Here is a 21884-nt window from a genome sequence, read left to right on the forward strand (position 1 = left end):
AGGCATACACACAGACAGAGTATTGTGTACATAATAAATAAATAAATATTAAAAAATTGTATTTTACTTTAAACATTAGAGTTTAATATTTGTGTCAGGGAAGAATTATTCTAAGCCTTTCTTTATAATTCATATACAGGTGATTATATCAAGAACTGGAGAACATGTATACTTAAATTTCATTCTACTAACTCTGTAAAGTCCTCCCATTGAGATATTTAAAACAACACTAAAAACTAGACATTTATACAACCTTTATTAGAGGCCCACATCAAGTGTGGTCCTATGCTAGCTCCATTCATATATAAGATGAATGAAGAGAATTCCAGTTGATGGCCAAATAGAAAAATGGGTATAAAAAAATACCAAGGCAATCCAGACAGGAGATGGAAAAGGGTAAAAAAGTAAATACTGGGCTAGGAAGATAAACTTATTACTTGCAGTGCAAGAAAGAAGACCTGAGTTTGAACCCCCAAGAACTAACATGAAAGCTGGCTGTGCAGTGCGGTGTCTGCAATCCCAATGCACTCCTATGGGGAGACAGAAGGTAAAGATAGGACAATCCCTTGAAGCTTCCAGGACAGATAGCTTGGCCTACACAGTAGCAAACAACAGAAACCTGTCCCAAACAAGGTCAGGACAGACATGGGAGGCTGACCTCTGATCTCCATGTGTGTGTCGTGATAGACACACAACTGCACTCATTCCCATACATTCATGCTCACACATACCCATGCGATGCAAACACACACACACACACACACACACACACACACACACACACACTGTATACATACAAATATTTTAAATGTTACTTGCATATCACTTGAAATAGATAATTTTATCAAAGAAAAGTCATATATGGGGGCCAGTGAGATGGTTCCGCAGGTAAAGGGGCTTGCCACTATGCCTAGTAACCTAAGTTTGATTCCTGGGACCCACAAACTGGAGAGAACCAACTCCAGAATATTGTCCTCTAACCTCTAAAAGTGTGTCATTGCATACACACATATCCCCAATTTTTTTGAAGGCAGGCATTAAAGAAATAATAATTGAGTAGTTCATGGGTTTAAAATAACTGTCTAGGAGTACACTAGATTATTGGTTAAATGGTCTTACCTGCCTGCTTGCTGTTTTTAAAAGGTCATGTCCTGGTATAAAAAGTTGCAATAAGCCAGGTGTAGCTTTAATCCCAGCACTTGGAGGGCAAAGGCAGGAGGAATTCTATAAATTCCAGATTAGTCTGCCCACATAGTGAGTTCCAGGCCAGCCAGACTGACAGACTAAGACTTAAAAAAAAAAAAAAAGCAAACAATGGATTTGCAGGAAAGGATGGTTTATATGCTAGGCTGAATTTGTTTAGAAATCCCCCAAAGTACTTAACAGCAACAGGAACTTTATCAGATCAAAGTACACTCATTTCATACAAGTACTGTTTGTTGTTTTAAGTTCACCAGTTCCTTCCAAGTACAATTCTTACAGTAATATGTGCAATAACTCTAATGAGTCCCCATGAGAGAGACTGGTCATTCTAATGTACATTAAAATTGCAACCCTTGTAATCGAGAGAAAAAAATTTTAGATAATCAAGTCACTTTTTTGTTGTTGTTTTTCAAGTCAGGGTTTCTCTGTAGCTTTGGGGCCTGTCCCGTAACTAGCTCTTGTAGACCAGGCTGGCCTCAAACTCACAGAGATCCACCTGCTTCTGCCTCCCGAGCGCTGGGATTAAAGGCACGTGCTACCACTGCCCGGCTGATAATTAAATAATTTTAAGACAGCTCACAATCTTTACTTATATTCTCAAATTGAAGGATGGGGGAATAAAAATTTATTTTAAATATATGCTTTTTAAGATTCACGTGTATGCATTGTGTTGAGTGTTGGTCTGTACTTGTGAATTTTGATCTCCTGGATCTGGAGTTACAGGTGGTTGTTAGCTACCAGTGTGGGTGCAGGGAGCTGAACTTGAGTCCTCTGCAAGCGCATTATGTACAGTCTTAACCACAGAGCCATCTCCACAGCCCAGAAAGTATATAATTTTTGTTTCTCATCTACTTCTTTCATATATCCACTGTCTTGAAAACTTCTCACAGACTGCCAAAAAAAAAAAAATCAAACCTCTCTCAAGCATAATCATTTCCTTTTGCCCAATTCAGAAACAACAAAATCCAAAGAAATGAACAGATAAGCAAGGCCTCAGACTAGGTCTGGGGATCCTAGCTACTCAGGAGGCTGAAGCAAGAAGAACTTGAGTTCAAAGTCAGCCTGAGAAATTTAATGAGACCCTACCTCAAAAGAGAAAGTAAAAAGAGTACTGGAATATAGCTCAAGTGGTAGAGCATATGGCTCAGTAGAAAACAGGCTAGTATGCAGGAAGCTGTGATGTTATCCCTAGTAAAACACAAAAAAGAAAAAGAAAGTTAAGAAAAATAAAGACATGAACATAAAAAGGCGGCACCCTCCTGGGACAGGTCAAAGAAACAATCAATCTCTGGCACTCAGAGCTGAGGGCGAGAGCTGGAAGTGTGACGCTTTGGCAGTATTGTTCTGTCATTAGCTATGCAGACCCTGTTGCTTTATTCTCCACTGTGGTTTCTGGTGGTGACCACAGCACCTGGGCACAGCTGTGGTAATTCAGGAAATAGCTGATGCTTGGATGCTTGTGGTAAGCTTGGTAGAAGAACAGGTGCTTGAAACAAGGCAGTTGTTATTATTGCCACTTTCTCAGTCCCCTTGGTTAAGGAGCAAGTAATGATTTAGGTCACCAGAATGTTGTAGTGATGTTTCATTTGTACTTTAATAAATAAAGCTTGCCTGAAGTTCAGAGAGTAAAACAGCTGTACTAATCAGCCTTACAGACCAGGTAGTGGTGACACACACCTTTAATTTCAGTAGCCACACTAATTTTCCATAAAATCAAGGCAATAGCGGTACATACCTTTAATCCCAGTACTAGAGAGGAATATAAAATGGGAGGAGACAGCTCTCGCTCACAGTCTCATTCTGAGATTCCTGGAGGCAGAATCGCCATATCAGACTGAGGTAACGGTAAGAGCCAGTAGCTGGCTATTTTGTTTTTCTGACCTTCAGGTTGAACCTCAGTTTCTGTCTCTGGGTTTTCAACTGTGCTACAGAATGTGATCAGTACCAATCCTCAGTATTTATCCTGAAGACTGTACATACAGATATCTCTGAGTTCTTACCCTGTCTTAGAACAGTGAAGGATTAAAATGATTGCTGAAGGAGGTAGAAATCTTTAATAAATAAATAAATAATGATTGCTGAAGGAGTATATAGCTAACTAACGTAGGGAAAATGTGTGCTGATAATTTCAGCACTGATCTTTTATCAAATATTTATCTAGCTCAATCCATGCAACACTCACTCCTCTAGATACTGAGAATAGCAGTTAAAAAGGTAGAAAATCAATGCTTGCATGACGATTGCAGTTTAGTTAACACACACTACTCCTACAGCTAACATTAACTGAACACCTACCATGTGCCTGACATTATTTTACTATCACATTTGAACCTAGGAGTAACCTCATAAGTAGACACTATTTTTTAAATTGTTTTAAAATTATGTATATGTGTGCACCTGTGAGTGCAGGTGCCGGGTGGAGTCCAGAGGCCATCAGTTGTCCTGGAACTGGAGTTCTTTTTTTTTTTTTAAAAAAAAAAAAAAAAAAAACATTTATTTATTATGTATACAGTGTTCTGTCTGTCTGTATGCTTGCTGGCCAGAAGAGGGCACCAGATCTCATTACAGATGGCTGTGAGCCACCATGTGGTTGCTGGGAATTGAACTCAGGACCTCTGGAAGAGCAGTCAGCGCTCTCAACCTCTGAGCCAACTCTCCAGCCCTGGAACTGGAGTTATAAGGGGTTGTGAGTCACCTGACATGGGTGCTGGGAATTGAAGTTGGGTTCTCTATAAGAGCAGTATGTGCTATTAACCACTGATTTCTCTCTCCAGCCCTGAAGCACATTGTTGTCTTTATTTATAGGAGAGAAAACAGAAGTGTTAGGCAAACAGAGGAAGATGGCATTACTAAGTATCAGATGTGTCAAATGTGGGATAACATAATAGATGCACTGGTTAACTGAAGAAATCTTCTCAATGGGCACAACATTTTGATGGATCTTTAGTAAGAACCAGGTTTTAGTTATTAACCAAAAAACCAACACAAATACAAAAGGACCTCCTACACCAGTGACACACTCCTTTAATCCCATTACTTGGGAGGCAGAGGCAGGGGGATCTTTGTGAGTTTGAGGCCAGCTGGTCTACAAAGGCGAGTTCCAGGACAGCCAAAGCTCTTACACAGAGAAACTTGTCTTGAAAACAAAACCAAACAAAACACCAAGAAAAGGAAGAAAAAAAAAATCAGGTTTTATACGTTTAAAATATTTTTCACACTTAGAGATGCAATGTACTAACAAACATGGTTGATATCCTGTACCTTAAGCTACTCCAAGTAATGACACTCATGCTAACAAATAAATTAAAATTCATTTGTTCATCATAGTATATGTTCATATGTGTGTGTGGTGTATGAACACCTGCGTGTAAATGGTTTGTATGCCTGTGCACACATGGAGGCCAGGAGGATGGGGTATTCTGCTCTTTCAGTGTCTTCTTTTCTGGAGACAAGTAGTAGAGCTAGCTAGGCTAGTGGCCAGTGGTTCCTGCCATGCTCCTGTCTTCACCCTGCACAGTGCTGCTGTTGCAGGCAAACATGTGGCCATTCCTGGGTTTTTCTATGGCACCAGATCAGAACTCAATTTCTCAAGCTTTCACAAGCTTTCTTGCCCACTGAGTCGTTTTTCTAGACCCTATCTATTTAGATCCAGGACTTCACTCAAGCTAGGAAAATGAGCCCTATACTAGGAGCCATACCTCCAGCTCAACCACTAAAATTTCATTAAAATAATCATAACACAACATAAGTAGAAGGAATTTTCATTTTCCTGTTTTTTCTTTTTTTGAGGATTTTTTTTCAGTCGGAAATAAACTGTCTATCACCTGCAGTCCCAGGAACAAGACTCTGACAAGCATCTGAAAGTGACAGGAATGTTGCCTGTACTTTCTTAGTAAGTCACAGGGCCAGCTCTGCACTTAAGAGGAGTGGCTGTGACACCTCATCTGTCCTAACCTATACACCTATCATCCCTGTGTCTGTCCTGAGCAGTGTGCTCTAATCAGATGAACTTCCCATACTTTTCACAGGTTATCACTAGTTTTGAACCTGTCCCATACACAGCTGAACCTAGAAAAAGATAAACTATTGGCAACGGGAAAAACTTTAAAAACAATCTTAAGAATTGTACTTTGAATGTTTTCAATTTAATTTCTGTTGCAATTGTAGTTTCAGATTAGTAAGCATCTCATATTTGTAAAATTTAAGAGAAAAATAAAAGTCTTTAAGATTTTAAAGTTTAAAGGTTAACTTACAAAACAGGTAGCAAGCAACAAGTTTTACCTCAGTTACAATATATTTAATTGAAATGGACTCTATAGATCTATTTCTGCTTATTTTTGGTGAAACATAAAAGTAACCATTTCAGGGCCAAAGAGATGGTTCAGTGGGTAAAGGCACTTGCTTTCTAACCTGCTAACCAACCTTAACTCAAGCTAAGTTTGATCTCTGGAACTCACACAGTGGAAGAACTAATTCCTAGTTGTTCTCTGACCTTATTGGGTGCGCTCTCTCTCTCTCTCTCTCTCTCTCTCTCACACACACACACACACACACACACACACACACACACAGAATCTTAAAAAGTAAATTTTGCTAAATTTTGTAAATACTCAAGAAGGTAAGAGTGTAGAAAGGGCAAGTTTGTTCCCTGCTGCCTTCCACTTAACTTTTTTGTTACTTTAAAGATTTTATTTTTAATTTTTGTGTGTGTGTGTGTGTGTTTGCACATGTGTACACGTGAGTGCAGTGAGTGTGGAGACCAGAAGAGGGTGTTGGTTCACCAGAAACTGGAATTATAGGCAGCTGAGTCCTGGGTGCTAGGACCTAAACTAGAGTCCCCTGTCCAGCCGTTACTATACATTTTATAGTGAAGGGATTGTTACTACTTTAGGACTTTCATCTTCAAGATGGCAAATAAATAAAGCAGTTGAAACACCAAACTGGAGGGCATCTCAACCCCCTGCTGTTACAAAGCCAAATGTGCACATTCTTCAGCTTGTAAACAACCATTTAGATCTCGAAGGTTTGCTCATCTATTTTACTCCCTGTTTTGGGAGCATACCAGCAACATAACTTCAGCCCCACCCCACTGCCAGAAAGGGAGAGAAAACTGAAACATTTTATCTCATTTACACTTGTTTCACCTTTATCAACAAAGATTTGAGGTAACTGTTAAAGTCAGTGACTAACCAAAAAGAGAATCAAAGCAGAGAAACAGAAAAGACTAAATTAGGACTGATGAAAACAAGAACAGAAGCATAGAGGTTTGATTGTTCACAATGCCATATGATTACTCTGTAAATACCATACATTCCAAATTACACTAATTGTGGTAGAAATGAAATCTCAGGTGTTCTAGACAATGTCTAATTTGATATATCATTGGTAGGTATGTTTTTCTACTATAAACACATAAAATCTCTCTCTGTCTCTCTCTGGATTAAAAGGGAAGTGGTTTTAAAACATCTCTGTAACTGACTAGAGTTCAGGGTAAGGTGTACTCACACAACGCATATTACATTATATGGTGCATATTTGCTTTAAAATGCAGCAACCTTTGGACCTATAGCTCCCTTCTGGGAATTTAACTTTCAGATCAACCTAGATTGGGGTAAAGCTTTAAATGCAGTCATGCCCACTGCAGTGTCTTAATAGCAAACTACTGGCAATGATCTATATCTAACAGCAGGGCTAGATCAATAAATCATGAAGAATTTCAGAATACTGTAGAGTCATCAAAATGGTGACTTTGGACTCACCAAGATAGGATAGATATGGAGTATTTTCTCTCAATTTGTCAAATGCAAATGGATAAGACGTTGTTAATGTATTTATTGCCTGTATATATTGCAAAAAAGTTATTGTACTTATTATATATAGTTTTTATTATATTAGTTATAGCCTTTTTTATTTTAGACAAAAAAGGAGAAATACAGTTGTGGTATATTATTTGTGTTTTAATAAATAAAGGTTGCCTGAAGATGAGAGGGCAAAGCAGCCATACCAGTCAGCCGCACAAGCCAGGGAGTAGTGGCACACACCTTCAATCTCAGGATTTGGGAACCGCGGAGGAAGTGGGTGGATCTCTGTTAGTTCAAGGCCACCCTGGGCTGTGTTACACTGAATCTGTCTAAAAGAGAAACTGAGCTCCACAAAGGTGGTCCGAGCACTTGGGATCACACACCTTTAATCCCAGAACTAGGGAGGTGGAGACAGGAGCAATATGGCTGAGTAGAGGAGGCTGGAAAGAAACAGGAACTTGGTGGAGTTAGAGTTGGAGGTTGGTGGAGAGCATTGCTGGGTCTTTCTTCCCTTTGTTTGTCTGAGCCTTGGTAGAGGTAAGATCTCTCTAGTGCGTGGCAGCTTTGCTTCTCTGATCTTCAGCTTAAGTCCCAATATCTGTTTCTGGGTTTTTATTATTCATGCTACACTGACATGGAAATATGTACTGGAAAGAGTTGACTACAACAGCTAGTATTATCTATGCATTATGAGATTCTGGATGACTTATTTTTAGAATTTTCATAGAAACTTTGAAAATAGTTTGTTAAGAAGAGAAAAATAGTTTTAAAATTCTCTTAACTTGACAAACACATAAAACATTGTGGGAGATGCAGAAAGGTGTACTTTCCAGGACTTGCTTTCAAGTACATACAATTACAATACAATCAGGATAAAGACTCCAATTAAAAGAAACATTCTGGCCAGGTGTAGTGAGGCACAGGCCTTTAATCTGTGAGCCAAAGGCCAGCCAGGCTGCATAGTGAATTCTAGGCCAGTCTAGAATTTACACAGTGAGACTGTGTCTCAAAAACAAACGAACAAAGAACAAAAAGCACAAAACATTTCCTGGACTATAGAGATGGCTTAGTGGATATAGTAACTATCAAGTAAGTATGAGGACCTGAGTTCAGATCTCTCAACACTATGTAAACAACAAGTGTAGCAGCCAAGTCTGTAAACCCAAGGACAAGCGTATCCAAAGAGCTCATTGGTCAGCCAGCCTAGCATGATCAGTGAGCTCCAGGTTTTGTGAGAAGCCCTGTCTGAAAAAATACAGTGAAATGTAACTGAAGATGACACCTGATATTGACCTCTGGCCTCCAAATACATGCATACACATATGTATACATCCACACATGCTCTTCCTACACACATATAGAGAGAGGGGGGGAGAGAGAATGAATCAGAGACACAAAACATTTCCTTTAGTAGATACCAGCACTGAAATTTCTTGATTACACTGTAACTCACTGCAACTACCTTTAAAAACTAGCTTACAGTACCCATATCAATAAAATTTGTACATTTCTAAGAAAAGTTATATAGAAAGGTACTTTCATTAACACTCAATGAGTAAGAAAATCCAATTGACTGAAACTCTAGATTCTATTCCAGTGTATTTAAATAGAACTCATCTAAGTCTTGGGCATCTCTTCCATAATAAAACTTTTTAATATATCCAGCTATGACAGTGTAGTTTCTAATAGAGTTAATGTTTTACTATAGTGAAAACTGTTAGCAATAGAGCCTGAGATCCAAAATCACAATAGGTCCTGACTCTGTCTCTGACAGTATCTCCTACCAGATCTATATAAGATCCTGCACAGAAACAGATCATCAGCAGACGTGGGGCAAACATTTTAAATGTCAAATTTTCATTTACACATACCAATCAGAGAACAAAAATGAAGAAAGACCAACAGCAATATCGATTTTGGGCAAGGTTACATACAGAGCTACTGGAACTCTCATAGGCTGAGTACAGGGAAGTTGGGGGAGTCAACCAGTACAACCACTGTGGAAAACCACTCAGTACTTCCTACTAAATTTCAAGATCTAAATGCTTCACACTTAGTTGAGTTACTCCTGTGTGCATATCCAAGAAATACAAGGGTGTATGCCTATCAGACATGTACCCGAGTGTTACAAAGCATCATTTGTGACATCCTGGAGAAGTCTGAAAACAACCCAAAAATGCCTGTGATATATTCTGATGGTAAAATATCAATCAGCAACAAGAATGCGCAATGACAATTAATGTTCCAACATGGATGAATCTGATAACTATAATGAATAAAAGATAAAACAGCAAATACCATTAGAGGTTAGAAGAGTGACTTCCCATGCTGTATAGTGACCAGAAGATAACACAAGGGCAGTTCAGTGGGGCTTGTCTTAGTTTACTTCTTGATCTGGGTACTGGTTACATAGTGTTTACTTTGTGACTACCTGTGTCACAGGTAAGTTAAGTCAATGTTAGTGCAGATTTATGATAGTTTTGACTTTGTAACTGTAGAATAAACATCCACATGGAATGCTGAAGAAAAAGAAACCTCTCAATTAATTCTATGCACACTAGGTTTCCTTTGCAAGTCTATGCAAGGCCAGACATGATGTTAAGTACTGAAAAATGTCACAAATATAAACTTAAAAGCTACCTAAAACTCACAGAGGATGCCATTGCTCTAAGTTGGCCCAACTTCTCTCACATAATAAAGGATACTGCACAGCCATGTTACCATAGCTGTAAAACTCCTTAGAAACAAAAACATGTTTTGCTAGCAAAAGGCAAACTATTGTTTGTTCCCTTTATTTTTATTTTACCAAACAAAAAGCTAAATTACTGGGCTGTTCCCATTCATATTCAAAACCTAGCAACTCTTCCTATTGTTTCCTTGCACAGGGTTCTCATATCAGATCCCCATTTTAGTCACTGGATAGCTAAGAGCAAGTTGTCCAGACTTTCTGCAAATCTCAATTTATCTTTAGGATACCTGACGGAAGAAGAGTTTTAGGAAAAGATAGAGATGCCAAATAGAGTACAGAGCAACAGAAATAAGTACACCTCAGAGGGCAGTTTTCTTTTTTCTTTCTTTTTTTTTTTTGACTTTTTAAAAAAGCTACTGATTTTTAAAATAGATTTATTTTTATTTGTGTGTGTTTGTGTGCACACAACACGTGTATGCAGGTTCCCAAAGAGGCCAAAAGAGGATATGGGATACCTGGAGCTGGAGTTGCAAAGAGTTGTGAGCCATCCAACTTGGGTGCTGGGATCCAAACTCGGGTCCTCTGGAGGAACATTATGTACTCTTAATTAACTGCTGAGCCATCCATCTCTCCAGCACTTGTTTTTTACTTTTCTGAGACAGTGTTTTACTCTGTAGCCAAGGCTGTTCTTAACTCACAGCTATTCTCCTGTCTCAGCTTCCCCAGTACTGTGATTAAAGGAGTAAGCCAGTATGCTCAGTTAGACATGGTTCTTATAAAGCTTTATATACTAGACTTGTCTACCCACTCTGGAAACCAAGCAGACCCCTTATATAACCCCCATTAAACTCAAGCTGTGAAGATAAACAAGGGAACAACATGCCCAGATGGTTTGCTCTACACAGTAAGAGAACAAATGTATCTCCATTTCTTAATGGTTTGCTCAAAACATGTCTATGAAGATGAATTTCCAGAAAAGAGAAAATTTCAATGACATTTTAGATGACCAAATTATGAAAATGTATTTGGTGTGTACACTTGTTAGTCACCACACACAATCACTATTCAGAGGCAAAGCTCCAGGTCTGTTTCTCAACTTAAAAATGGTTGGTGCTGAGTATTCACTGCTCTTGCAGAGGATGGGACTCAACTCCCAGCACCCTCAAGGTAACTCAAAACTGCCTGTAATTCCAGTCCCAGAGGATGTGGCGCCTTCTTCTAGGCCCTACAGATACCAGGTATGCATGTGGTGTACACACATACATTCAGGTAAACACTCATATACATAAAATAAAAAGTAGAAGAAAAAAATTTTGTTTCTTTTTCTAAACTTTTTTTTTTATTTATTGTGTCTTTCACATCATGCATCTCGATTCCATTCATTTCCCGTCCCTTTGTATCATCCCTCTGCCCTTGTAACCTCCCCTCCAAAAAAATTAAATTAAAAAGAAAAAAAAAGGAAAAAAATCTCATCATAGAAGTTGTAGTGGGGGGAGTGGTGGGAGGGGAGGGAAGTGGGAGGAGGGGAGAAGGTGGAAATTTTCAATAAAAAAGAATGTTTGAGAAAATCAGTTTTAGATAATAAATATATTCTTGCCTAAAAAAAAAAAAAAGAAGCTAGACCTCTGGTTTCTGCTACACTATCAATGCTGGGTCCTTACTGGGACTCCTCTTGGATATTCTGTTGTCCTGTGTCGTGAAGATCCGGCAGCGCTGGGTCTGCAGGATCAGCCCCTTCGTGTGCTCCAGTAGATCATAGATGGGGTAAATGTTGGGATAGGCCAACTCATAACCCTGCTTATGGGCCTGGGTAGTTGCAGGGTTGGTCAGCCCTGTCTTCACCATTGCCCTTGCTAGTTTACCCCTTGCAGAAATGAGTAAGGGGCAAGGCCCATTTTGGCTTTCACATTCTCAAGGTGGGCTCTCCCACACTTACACCATCGAACACAGCTCTACTATGTTGCCCAGGTGAAGTGTAGCGGCCACTCTCCCAAGTGCTGCAGTTGGTAAGGGGGAGGGTTAGTTCCCTCTCCCACCACAGGTGGCAGGGGCAAAAGGGGGGGAGAGAGCATCTTTCCCTCATCCTTACCACCACAGGGCAGACAAGAAGGGTGTGGCCAGCTATCTCACTCTCATACCCTCAGGGCCAGCTCATCCATGCCTCTGCCAACAGGGTCAGTTCCCTCCTCTGTTGCAGTGGTGAGGGTGGGGAGTAAAGGGGGGCATCTCTCCCCCACCCACACCTTGACATGACAGATGAGTAGTGGGGACAGCTCTCCCATGCTCATAGCTTTCCCAGGAGAGGTACAGGCCTGCACTCTCCCAAGTGCTGCAAGATGGTGGGGAGGGGGCAGGGGCATCTCTCCTACTCTTATGACTTCAGGACCAGCTTTCCTACCTGCCTCAGGAGTTGAGGGGCAGGAGGACATCTCTCCCCAGCCCATGCTGCCATATGGGGGGAAGAACCAGACCTCCCACACCCATATTCTCAGGGCCAGCTCACCTGTGCCCCCATCAACAGGGTCAGTTCCCCTGTGCGAGGTGCAGAGCCTGCTTTCCTGAGTAAAGTTGGTAAACAGGGGAGGGTCAGCTCCCTCAAAAGCTGAAGGTGGTAGACAAGGGAAGCAGTACCAGGTATACCCCTCTCAGGCCCTCAGGGCTGGCTTACCAGTGCCCCTGTCTACGGGGTCAACTCTACTGTGCTGCCCAAGTGAGGAACAGGGCCCATTCTCCTGAGTGCTGTAGCTCGTGAGGGGTTGGGTTAAATAAAATCTTTAAAAAATGGTAACACAACATCCACATCTACCTTTAGATAGTATTATAATGATACAAAGCACTTCATACAAATGTCACGGGAGGGAGCAGAGATCTGAACAAAGGATTAAACACTTAAATTGATTGACTGTGCACTGGTTCAACAAATACACCTTCGAACCAGGAACTGTTCTAGGTGCTTGAAATACAACAAAACAGAGTTATTTACCGTGTGCAGCTCACATTCCCGGTGGGGAGGAAAGACAGATGAACAAACATAATGAATAAACACATCACATGCTATATTCTACAGTTGTAAATTTTATGGGCAGAAAGGTAAAGTAGCTTAAGGTGGGGTTGGGAGATAGACTGGTTATTTTAAGAGAATTAAACAGGCCTTCTTGAAAAGCTGAAATTTACTGACTGGTTTATGTGAATATTTTATTGTATCTTTTCCCTTGAAATAGGGAGGGTCTTACTGTGCAGCCTTGGCTAGCCTGAACCCACTTTCCAGACCAAGCTGGCCTTGAACTCACAGAGATCCACCTGCCTCTCTCTTTCTCCCAAGTGCTGGGACTAGAGGTATGTGCCACCATGCCTGGCATAATTATTTTGAAAACTAAATGTGGGGGTTGGGAAATGACTTGGTAGGTAACGTGTTTTTGCATAAGTATAAGAACTTTAGTTTACTGTGAGGCAGGTGGATCTCTGTGAGAGCAACTGCCAGGCCAGGCCAGGCCCCAAAGCGACACTGAGAAACTCTGTCTCGAAACAAAACAAAACAAAACAAACAAACAAAAAAGAACTTTAGTTTAAATTCCCTAGCAACCACATAAAAAGTCAAAGGAGGCAGTATGCACCTGAAATCCCAGTACTGGTGAAAAAAAATCAGGAGGATGTCTGGGGCTCATTAGCCAGCCAATCTAGCCAATATGGTGAACCTCCAAACTCACTGAGAGATCATGTCTCAAAAACAAAGTGGAAAGTGATGGCAGAAGATGCTTGCTGTAGACCTCTGTTCTCCACTGCTCACACACACGCACACACACACACACCACTCTAAATTATTCCTTGGCACTATAAATAATTTTGCGAAGACTTGAAAAGATTACAGTTCGTGCTAAATGTTCTTTTAAAAATGTACTGTAGCCGGGCGATGGTGGCGCACGCCTTTAATCCCAGCACTAGGGAGGCAGAGGCAGGTGGATCTTTGTGAGTTCGAGACCAGCCTGGTCTACAGAGCTAGATCCAGGACAGGCTCCAAAGCCACAGAGAAACCCTGTCTCGAAAAACCAAAAAAAAAAAAAAAATGTACTGTATATTTGATTTTGTTTGTTCTAAAGACTTATGACTTATTTTTTTATTATGTTAAGTTGTATGAATATGTGCACATGTGAGCGTAGGTGCCTTGATGACCAGAGGCATCAGATCTCCTGAATTAGAGATACAGGCAGTTATGAGTCATCCTCCATGGGTGTTAGGAACCAAATTCAAGTCCTCTGGAAGAGCAGTAAATGCTGAGCCATATCTCCAGCTTTTGTATGTATGCGCGCACACACACACACACACACACACACACACACACACACTTCCCCTAAGCTATACACTGCACCTTAGTTCTTTAATAGAATGAATCTTATTATGTTAGTGGCAATAGATAAAGATTTTGTCTACATTCCTTTCTCTCTTTCCTTTGTGAGTGTCATTTCCTGCCTTCACTCACTAGAAGATTCGTATGAAGCTGGGAGTGTGATGGTGCACACTTTTGATCCCAGCAGAAACAGGTGGATCTCTGTGAATTCAAGGCCAGCCTGGTCTACAAATTGAGTTCCAGGACGGCCAGGATTGTTAGCACAGAGAAACCCTATTTCGAAAAAAAACAAAACAAACAAAAACAAAAAACAAACAAAAAATTTCCAACTGCTAGGCAGGCTGTGGTTCCTCTTAAGCTAAGTTTTTTGAACTTTACTTCATTCATCCTCCATTAAAGCATGAATTCATTATGGGCACACTATATACTAAGCATGGGAAAAGGATTGGGATCTTCGGCTAAACTCAAATTATCAACAGTATTTCATATTTCAGGGCTCATTATCATGCTATTTGTTTATGAGGCAGTAAAACAAACATCCTTCTGGGAGTTAGCACAACTATCCAGTAATCATTTGTCTAAGTACTGTTTTTAAAAAAACTAAGCCAATGTATAAATATGTATTTAAGGATATCTGATACTGTATAGAGGAGAACACTACTTTACCAACCTCCCATTGCTCCAAAGAATTTATTCCTTTATTTAAGAGATATTTGAGTATACATTTAAAAAAAAATACACACAACTAAAACCCAGACAGGCAAAACATTAAATCTCATTTGCAGGTGGCCTTTGTAATCGCACCTGGATAGGTTGTGTTTCTATTAGTAAAATACTGTAGATTGCTAGGTAGCACAGAGGGAAATCTGTTTTTAAAAGAACATTCACCAACATTGCCAGTAGAATTTTGACAATATTGCACTTAAATTGTTTTTAGCTTTGATTATGATAAAAGGCTTTTCCGGCATCTAGTCACCCCAGGAAATGTAAAATCTAACTTTCTGTCTAGTACTGTGATTTTTAAGGAAAAGCTGGTTAAAATCAATTGACATTTAGCAAGCTTGCGACATGTTTTCAACACCTGGGAACGGAAAGCAATAAAGCACGGGTCTCTGATCTTCAATCTACTATAACCTTTCAAAAACCATGAGCCAATGTGACCATATGCACTTTCAATCCCAGCACTGGGGAGGCTGAGGCCAGCCTGGGGTACATAGTGAGGCTGGCCTAAACTACATAAACGAAAGAGGCTCAAAGAAGAGGAAAAAACAAAAACAAAAACAAAAAAAAACCTAGCCCTTTAATCCTAGCAATTGGGAGGAGGCAGAGAAAGGCTCTGAATCTGAGACCAACCTGGTCTACATATCAAATTCCAGGCCAGTTAGGCCTACATAGCGAGACCCTGTCTCTAAAGAAATTAGAACAACAAAATAGCGTAAGAAAAATTTACTATGTCTTATGTTTACAAATATGGATAACTAAAACAAAGAAATCAACAATTTCCCTCTTGCTTCAGTTCTGTGGCTAAAAAGACTTGCCAAGGTGGTTAATATTTGCAGCACTGTAATTTGCTTGGGCACACCCCAACAAAGATTTCTCAGTCAGAAGTGAGGAAAAAGCAGTAGAGCGTCTGATTGCTTGTCTCAAGCTGACATTTTCTTTCCAGACCAGCAAGATAAACAATCGGTGTGTTTGAGAAACTTTAGGGCTTTCTACCCAAAGCAGATCCTCAGATACCACAAATAAACAATTACCTACATCCCCTCAGTTACACTTTTTCCTTAACTCTCATCTGAGGAACTTGTCTCTCCCCAGGCTAAAGCGTTAGACTGGTTTACTTACATACTCAGTCAGCACTGTATGCCTCCAGTCCTTTAGATCATCTAAGTATGAACAATCTCAACCCAAACATAAGGTTTTAAATTAACATCCAAATTTCTGTTTTTTTCTAAAAGTTGCCATTTGTTAAGGAAACACACCAATAGGAACAAGTTTTGGTTACAGTTGCGGACCTCCAAAATAATAATAATATCTACCTAGAAAGTATAATCCATGTTAAGTGTTATAATACACAGATGAAGGGAGTTGATAAATTTTGAACTTCAATGGATTTTGAAAATATTTTCATGCTGCTTTAAAATGATTTTTTCCAACAAAACAATAAATTCTGACTTCAGGAACTCACTCAGACCTTGCAAATCTAAACTCCATTTTAGGGATTAAAAAAAAAAAATACAGAAATGACCAAAGAGTAGGCTTTAACCATGACTACAAGTAAATTTAGAGAACTTTAAATCTCTAGGGTTCAATGGGCCTAAGTGGAATTAAAACAAAAGTTGTTTTGTATTCTATTAATAGCATATGATTAAACGCGTATCTTATTTCAAATGGAATTCATTTATAAGTACTTAAACTTACTAAACTGGCCACTAATCCCATGTCTGTTTCTGGAAAAATTCTCTCACATAACATGCAAGTTAAACGACCAATCACCATGCGTTCTGCTAGCTTAGGTCAATTCTTATTAAAATCTCAGTGCTCTCTGACTCCAACAACCTCCCCAGAACATGGACGTAGGAAAAGCCAAACGCGAGCGAACAAGATCCTAACATCGCATACACGCATAAAACTGCCAAAACGGTAACAACAAAACCAGCCAAATTAAACTTAAAAGCTACGGTATGAAAGAGTCCAAGAGGGGGGAAGGCATTTCAAGTCTTCCCAAGAGCAGTTTCGCTGGCAGCCTAGAAAATTCCGAGTTGAGGGAGCCAGGCTCACCTGGCGATTGATTCCTAATTACGGAGGAGTTTCTCCCCTACATTCTTGAGCGCTTTCTTTTCTTCACGGAAACTCGAGCCTGTCTTTTTTTTTTTTTTCCCTCTCTCTCTCTCCTCTTTTGGATCTTAGTCCCAGCGGTCAGACCAGCACCGTCACTGATCACAAAGAGAAGTTGGGGGGTGGGACAAGGATCCCGAGGACCCCACTGATTGTCGTCCACGTCTCCAACCCCCTTTCCCCCACCACGGGAAATGTGCGGGTCCCCTGGGCGTCTCCGAGAGCCCAGGGGGGGAGGAGAGACCTTTCCCATGTAAAGTCCCCACTTTATCTCAAAAGTGAGAAAGAATCTCGACCCAGCCCCGCTGGCGACAAGGGTCAGCTGCTTGGCGGGGCGCACGTTCCTGGCCTCGGACCCTGGAGTCCCCAAGTGTTTGGGCCTCCCAGCCTCCGCCCTCAGCCTCGAACCCCGATTCTACGGGGTCCCAGACCTCCCTCCACCGCTCTCGAGCTCCTCCTCAGAGTTCCACGCTTACCCGGTACGTGTTCTCCGTGAGCCGGTTCACCTCCTCCGGCCCCCGAGACATGGCTGCAGCCTCCGGGAGGGCGAGCGCGGGAGGACGCGGCGGGGCCTCGTGGCCGCCGGACTCCGGGCGGCGGGAGCGCCTAGGACTTGCGACTCGAGCGGCCCTCGAGATTCGGCAGCCGCCACAGCCGCCAGCCGGAGAGAGCCAGCGCGCGTGTCCGCTGCGAAAATGTCAAAACTTTGCAGCGCTTCGAGCCGCGAAGAGCGGGGAGGTAAACGTAGCCTGACGCGGCTGGGACCAGAGAAGGGACGGCCAAACCCCACCTGAAGCGGGCGGGGTGGGAGGGTTTGGGCGGCCAGGGGGCGGGGCAGCCCCACCTGAGGTGGGCGGGGTCTCGACCGGGTAGGCCGGAGTGGGCGGGGCGGCCTCTCTTAAGGCTGCCGCGGGGATCGGGAAGAGCCTTGTGGAGCTCGGTGGGCGTGGCCTGGAGGCTTGCGGAGCGGAGCTGGAGCCCGGCCCGCCTTCGGGGCTGATTGGCTTCCGCAGGGGCGGTGGGGAGGGGTGGTGTTGAGAGGCCATTGGGAGGGGACGCGCCCCTACCCCGCCTGAAACGGCCTGATGGGCGTGGCTTGGATGGTGGGTGGGCGTGGCCTAAACGAGGTGGGACGGGATGATTGTAGCCGCCCCAGCTAGGGCCGCCAGAGTGGCCGGACAGAGAGTAGAGCCTGTAGGCTCGGCCTCGCAGACTGCAGACTGATGGGTCGTGCTGAAGCGAGCATGGATTGGACTGAGAGGCTCTAGCTAAGGCAGGCAGCGGATAGAGGGGTCTTGGTTGTCGCTGGTGGGCGAGGCTGAAGCGAGGTGACGTGGGTGCAGTGGACCCTGGGGATCTTTCGGTCAGGGGGCCTTGAGCTCTTTGACCCAAGGGGCCAGGCTTCCTCTCCTGAGGCTGGCGGGGTGGCCCTCCCAGAATTCCAGCCACGCCCCTACCCTCACTCTCGCAGTACTTTTTAAGCAAAACTTGGACCTAGGGCGTCCAGGTCTCTGGTTTTGGGTCCTTCACAAGGTGCTGGCCCTGAAAGCTCGAGGCCCCCGCCCTTCGCAGGCGAATCCTCGGAGCCATCTGCCCTTTGGGGGACTGTGAGAAGAGGGTGTTACACACACACACACACACGCGCGCGCGCGCGCGCGCGCGCGTCGATTTCCCTGGTTGACTCTTGTCTGCTCCCCTCCAAGTTCCTTAGGACACAGCTTCTTATGGATGGAAGAAAGGAGTCGCCATCTGTCATTTTGGAAACTTGGGATGTGTCAAAAACGTAATTGACGCCAAGATCGGATTCCTGGAATAACAGAGCATTAAGAATAACTTAAAATTCCATGCCTTACAACTATGTAAATCACCAGATTGTTAAAAAGTTTGTGTATGTGTGTGTTATGCAAGAAGTCAACCTTAGGCGTCATTCCTCAATCGATACCCATTTGTTTTCTTTTTCTTTTTTTTTTTTTGTTTTTTTGAGACAGGGTTTCTCTGTAGCTTTGGTGCCTGTCCCGGAACTAGCTCTTGTAGACATTTTTTTTTTCTTTTTGAGATGGAGTTTTGAGACGGAGTCTCTTACTGGAGTAGTCAGATTGGCTAGACTGATGGTCATCAAGTCTCCACAAGCACCCAGGGATCCAACTGTTTCCCACTGGAATTACAATCTACCATTTGTAGCTTAGTTATTTATTTATTTTAGTTAGTTAGTTAGTGCATGGGTTCTGGGCCTCAAACTCAGGTCCCTAGGCTTGCACCGTAGCACTTTCCAGACTGGCCCATCTCGGTCCCCTGTTGCAGCACTTTTTAAAATCCTGATCAGCTGAGGTGTTGAGGATACCTGCTCTCCTTTCACCTTGCAGAGGCTATGGAGGTGTGTGGCTTTTTAAAAAGTGTTTATTAGCCGGGCGGTGGTGACGCACGCCTTTAATCCCAGCACTCGGGAGGCAGAGGCAGGCGGATCTCTGTGAGTTCGAGACCAGCCTGGTATACCAAGGGAGTTCCAGGACAGGCTCCAAAGCTACAGAGAAACCCTGTCTCGAAAAACCAAAAAAAAAAAAGTGTTTATTTTATGTATACAGGTAATTTGCCTGTGCACCATGTATATGCCCGTTGTCCTGAGATGTTAGCAGACTGAGATTACAGATGGCGGTGAGCAGCATGTGGGTGCTGGGAATTGAACCTCGGTCCTCTGGAAGAGCCTCCACTGCTCTTAACGAGGGAGCCACCTCTCTAGTTCCTCCTGGTGCTTCCTGTTCTGTCTTCACCCAGTCACACCCTGTTCAACTGTGGGCATGCGCTGGAGTACCCGTCTAGGACTGAGGTAAACCAGACTCCAGGCGCCCACAGCCGCCTCCTCTTAGCAGGAAACGCTGCCTAACATTTGAGACTTGCACTTAACAAGAGTGAGTGGGGTCTTAGTTTTAAAAGCTGTCCAGGTACGATTGCTTTGTCTATGAGCTCGTAGGATCTGAAACTTCTCAACTGCTCTGGGATAAAGTTCACCAGGAAACACACACAAAGAGAGCACTGTGTGGCCCAGATGGAAACATGGAAAGTATGAACTCCTCTGGACTTAGAACAGACAGAAGCACTTGGACTCTGGGGCAGTCTTATCACGTTTTGCAAGCTATAAAACGCATCTGGCTTGGGAACCAAATGCTCGTGCGTGTTGCGTGTGGGAGGAAATAACATATCGGACCTAGGTTGTAGGCAAGGGGAGAAGCTCCCTGTTTCTTTAATGGATCTCCGGGAGCTGGCTCAGGAAATGTGCCACTGGGCTTCACTTGCCATGTGTGGGGTGGTAAGCAGGACCCTATAATTACCCCATTACATATTAGGGTTCATCAAGCGTGTCTGCTGGCTTTTATTTGGACTTAGAAATCCTTGTCTTACCTTGGCAGGTCACCTTTTGTCTCAGAACGCCTCACTGTGCCTTCCTTCTGATGAATGAGGTCATTCCACCCTCCGCTGCCAGGCAGTCATCCGAGGAGCTGGAGAGAGAGCAGAAGCTTAACCTCTAGCACCCTACAGCTTGGCAGCACCAGTTCGGAGCCAGAGAGGACAGATTAACAAGCCGTCATAAAGCCAGCGAGGCTCTCAGATGGCCCAGTTAGATTGCCAAGGGTGGAATTTGATCAGAGATCCAGGTCCTTAATTGTATGCAAATCCTTGCACAGATTATCAGGGCATATTTAACTCAACTTTATGGAAATAATTTCCTCATTATGATCTTTCTGATTCCTGAAAATCTTTTGAGAATGGTCAATTTTGTATTTTTTTTTTTTCCTAATGGTGCCGGGAATGGAATCCGGGGCCTTGCTTACACTAGGCAAATGCTCTACTGCTAAGCCATACCCTAGCCCTCACTGGAGGATTCTAGGCAGGTACTCAACACCTAAACTATAACTCTAGAGCAGGAATAGTCAGCTTTAGCCAGGTGGTAGACTTCTGGCCAGGCGGTGGTGGCTTAATCCCAGCACTCGGGAGACAGGAGCAGGCAGATCTCTGAGTCTGAAGCCATCCTGGTCTACAGAACAAGTTCCAGGATAAAGCTGCACAAAGAAACCCTGACTTGAAAAACAAAACAAACAAGAAACCCAAATCAAACCAACCAGCTAACCATCTAAACAACAACAACAACAACAACAACAACAACAAAAAACGGTTATTTTAAATCTGTCTAGGAATCAAGCATAAAGCTTTCAACCCCAGCTGCAGGCTAAGCACTAGATATTTAACCTAGGAGGTCTTTGTTGAACAAAGGAGCAAGTGGATATTGATTATTTTCTCAGTGCCGCGCACTCTGAGTATGTGTGTATGTGGGTGGAGGTGGTTGGGAGGTAGAATGAATTGGACTGGACTCGTCTTTTAATGCCTACGCAGAAGGCAGAATTCAAGGATTGAGCTGAAAGCTGTAATAGAGGGACAGCTAATCATGCCATGGGTAAAAAGGTGGGCTCAATCTCAAAAAGGCCATTTAGACTCATCAAGGGTTATTTGTTGATTGCACGCACGCTTGAGAACTCGTGAGGTCTTAGATGTTCTTGGACTTTACAGTGCTCATCAAGAATGGAAGAAAGTCAATCGATAGAAAGGAATGACTCAGTAGAAGGTAAGGTGGGCTGGCCACCGTCGTATTGTTTCTCAGTGCAGTAAGTGCTGAGAAATCCACCTTCCCCCAACCCTTAGTCATCCAGCCTCTTACTATCTTAGCAAAGCACTTCGCCACGGGCAGGGAACTATTGTGTCCTCTCCTGGCTCTTGCTTCAGTTAAAGTAATCAAATGTCCTGTTTATGTTGACATAGTTTGTAAGGTGTAATAGTAGGACCTGGAGGTGGCTCAGTGGGTAAAATGTTTGTCGTGCAAACTTGAACACTCAAGTTAGGATCCCTGGCACCTACACACACACACACACACAAACACACACACACACACACAGCAAAACAAAAACAAAAACTCCACCAACCCCTAAAAAAAACCTAGGTCTATAACCCCAGGGCTGAAAGT

At 42.7% G+C, this 21884-nt stretch overlaps 1 protein-coding gene across 1 annotated transcript in view; it reads right to left on the reverse strand.

Moving 5' to 3' along the window:
- The window catches only part of Baiap2l1 (BAI1 associated protein 2 like 1), a 99515-nt gene extending 81998 nt beyond the window's left edge, over positions 1 to 17517 (reverse strand). Inside the window, exon 1 of the mRNA XM_005368046.2 lies at positions 17350 to 17517. Coding sequence (XP_005368103.1) covers positions 17350 to 17400 — 51 coding nt within the window. The 5' untranslated portion in view covers positions 17401 to 17517. The remainder of the gene's footprint in view (positions 1 to 17349) is intronic.
- Between the last annotated feature and the right edge of the window lie 4367 nt (positions 17518 to 21884).

The sequence above is a fragment of the Microtus ochrogaster genome, unplaced genomic scaffold (genome assembly GCF_000317375.1).
Source record: "Microtus ochrogaster isolate Prairie Vole_2 unplaced genomic scaffold, MicOch1.0 UNK27, whole genome shotgun sequence".
NCBI lineage: Eukaryota > Metazoa > Chordata > Mammalia > Rodentia > Cricetidae > Microtus > Microtus ochrogaster.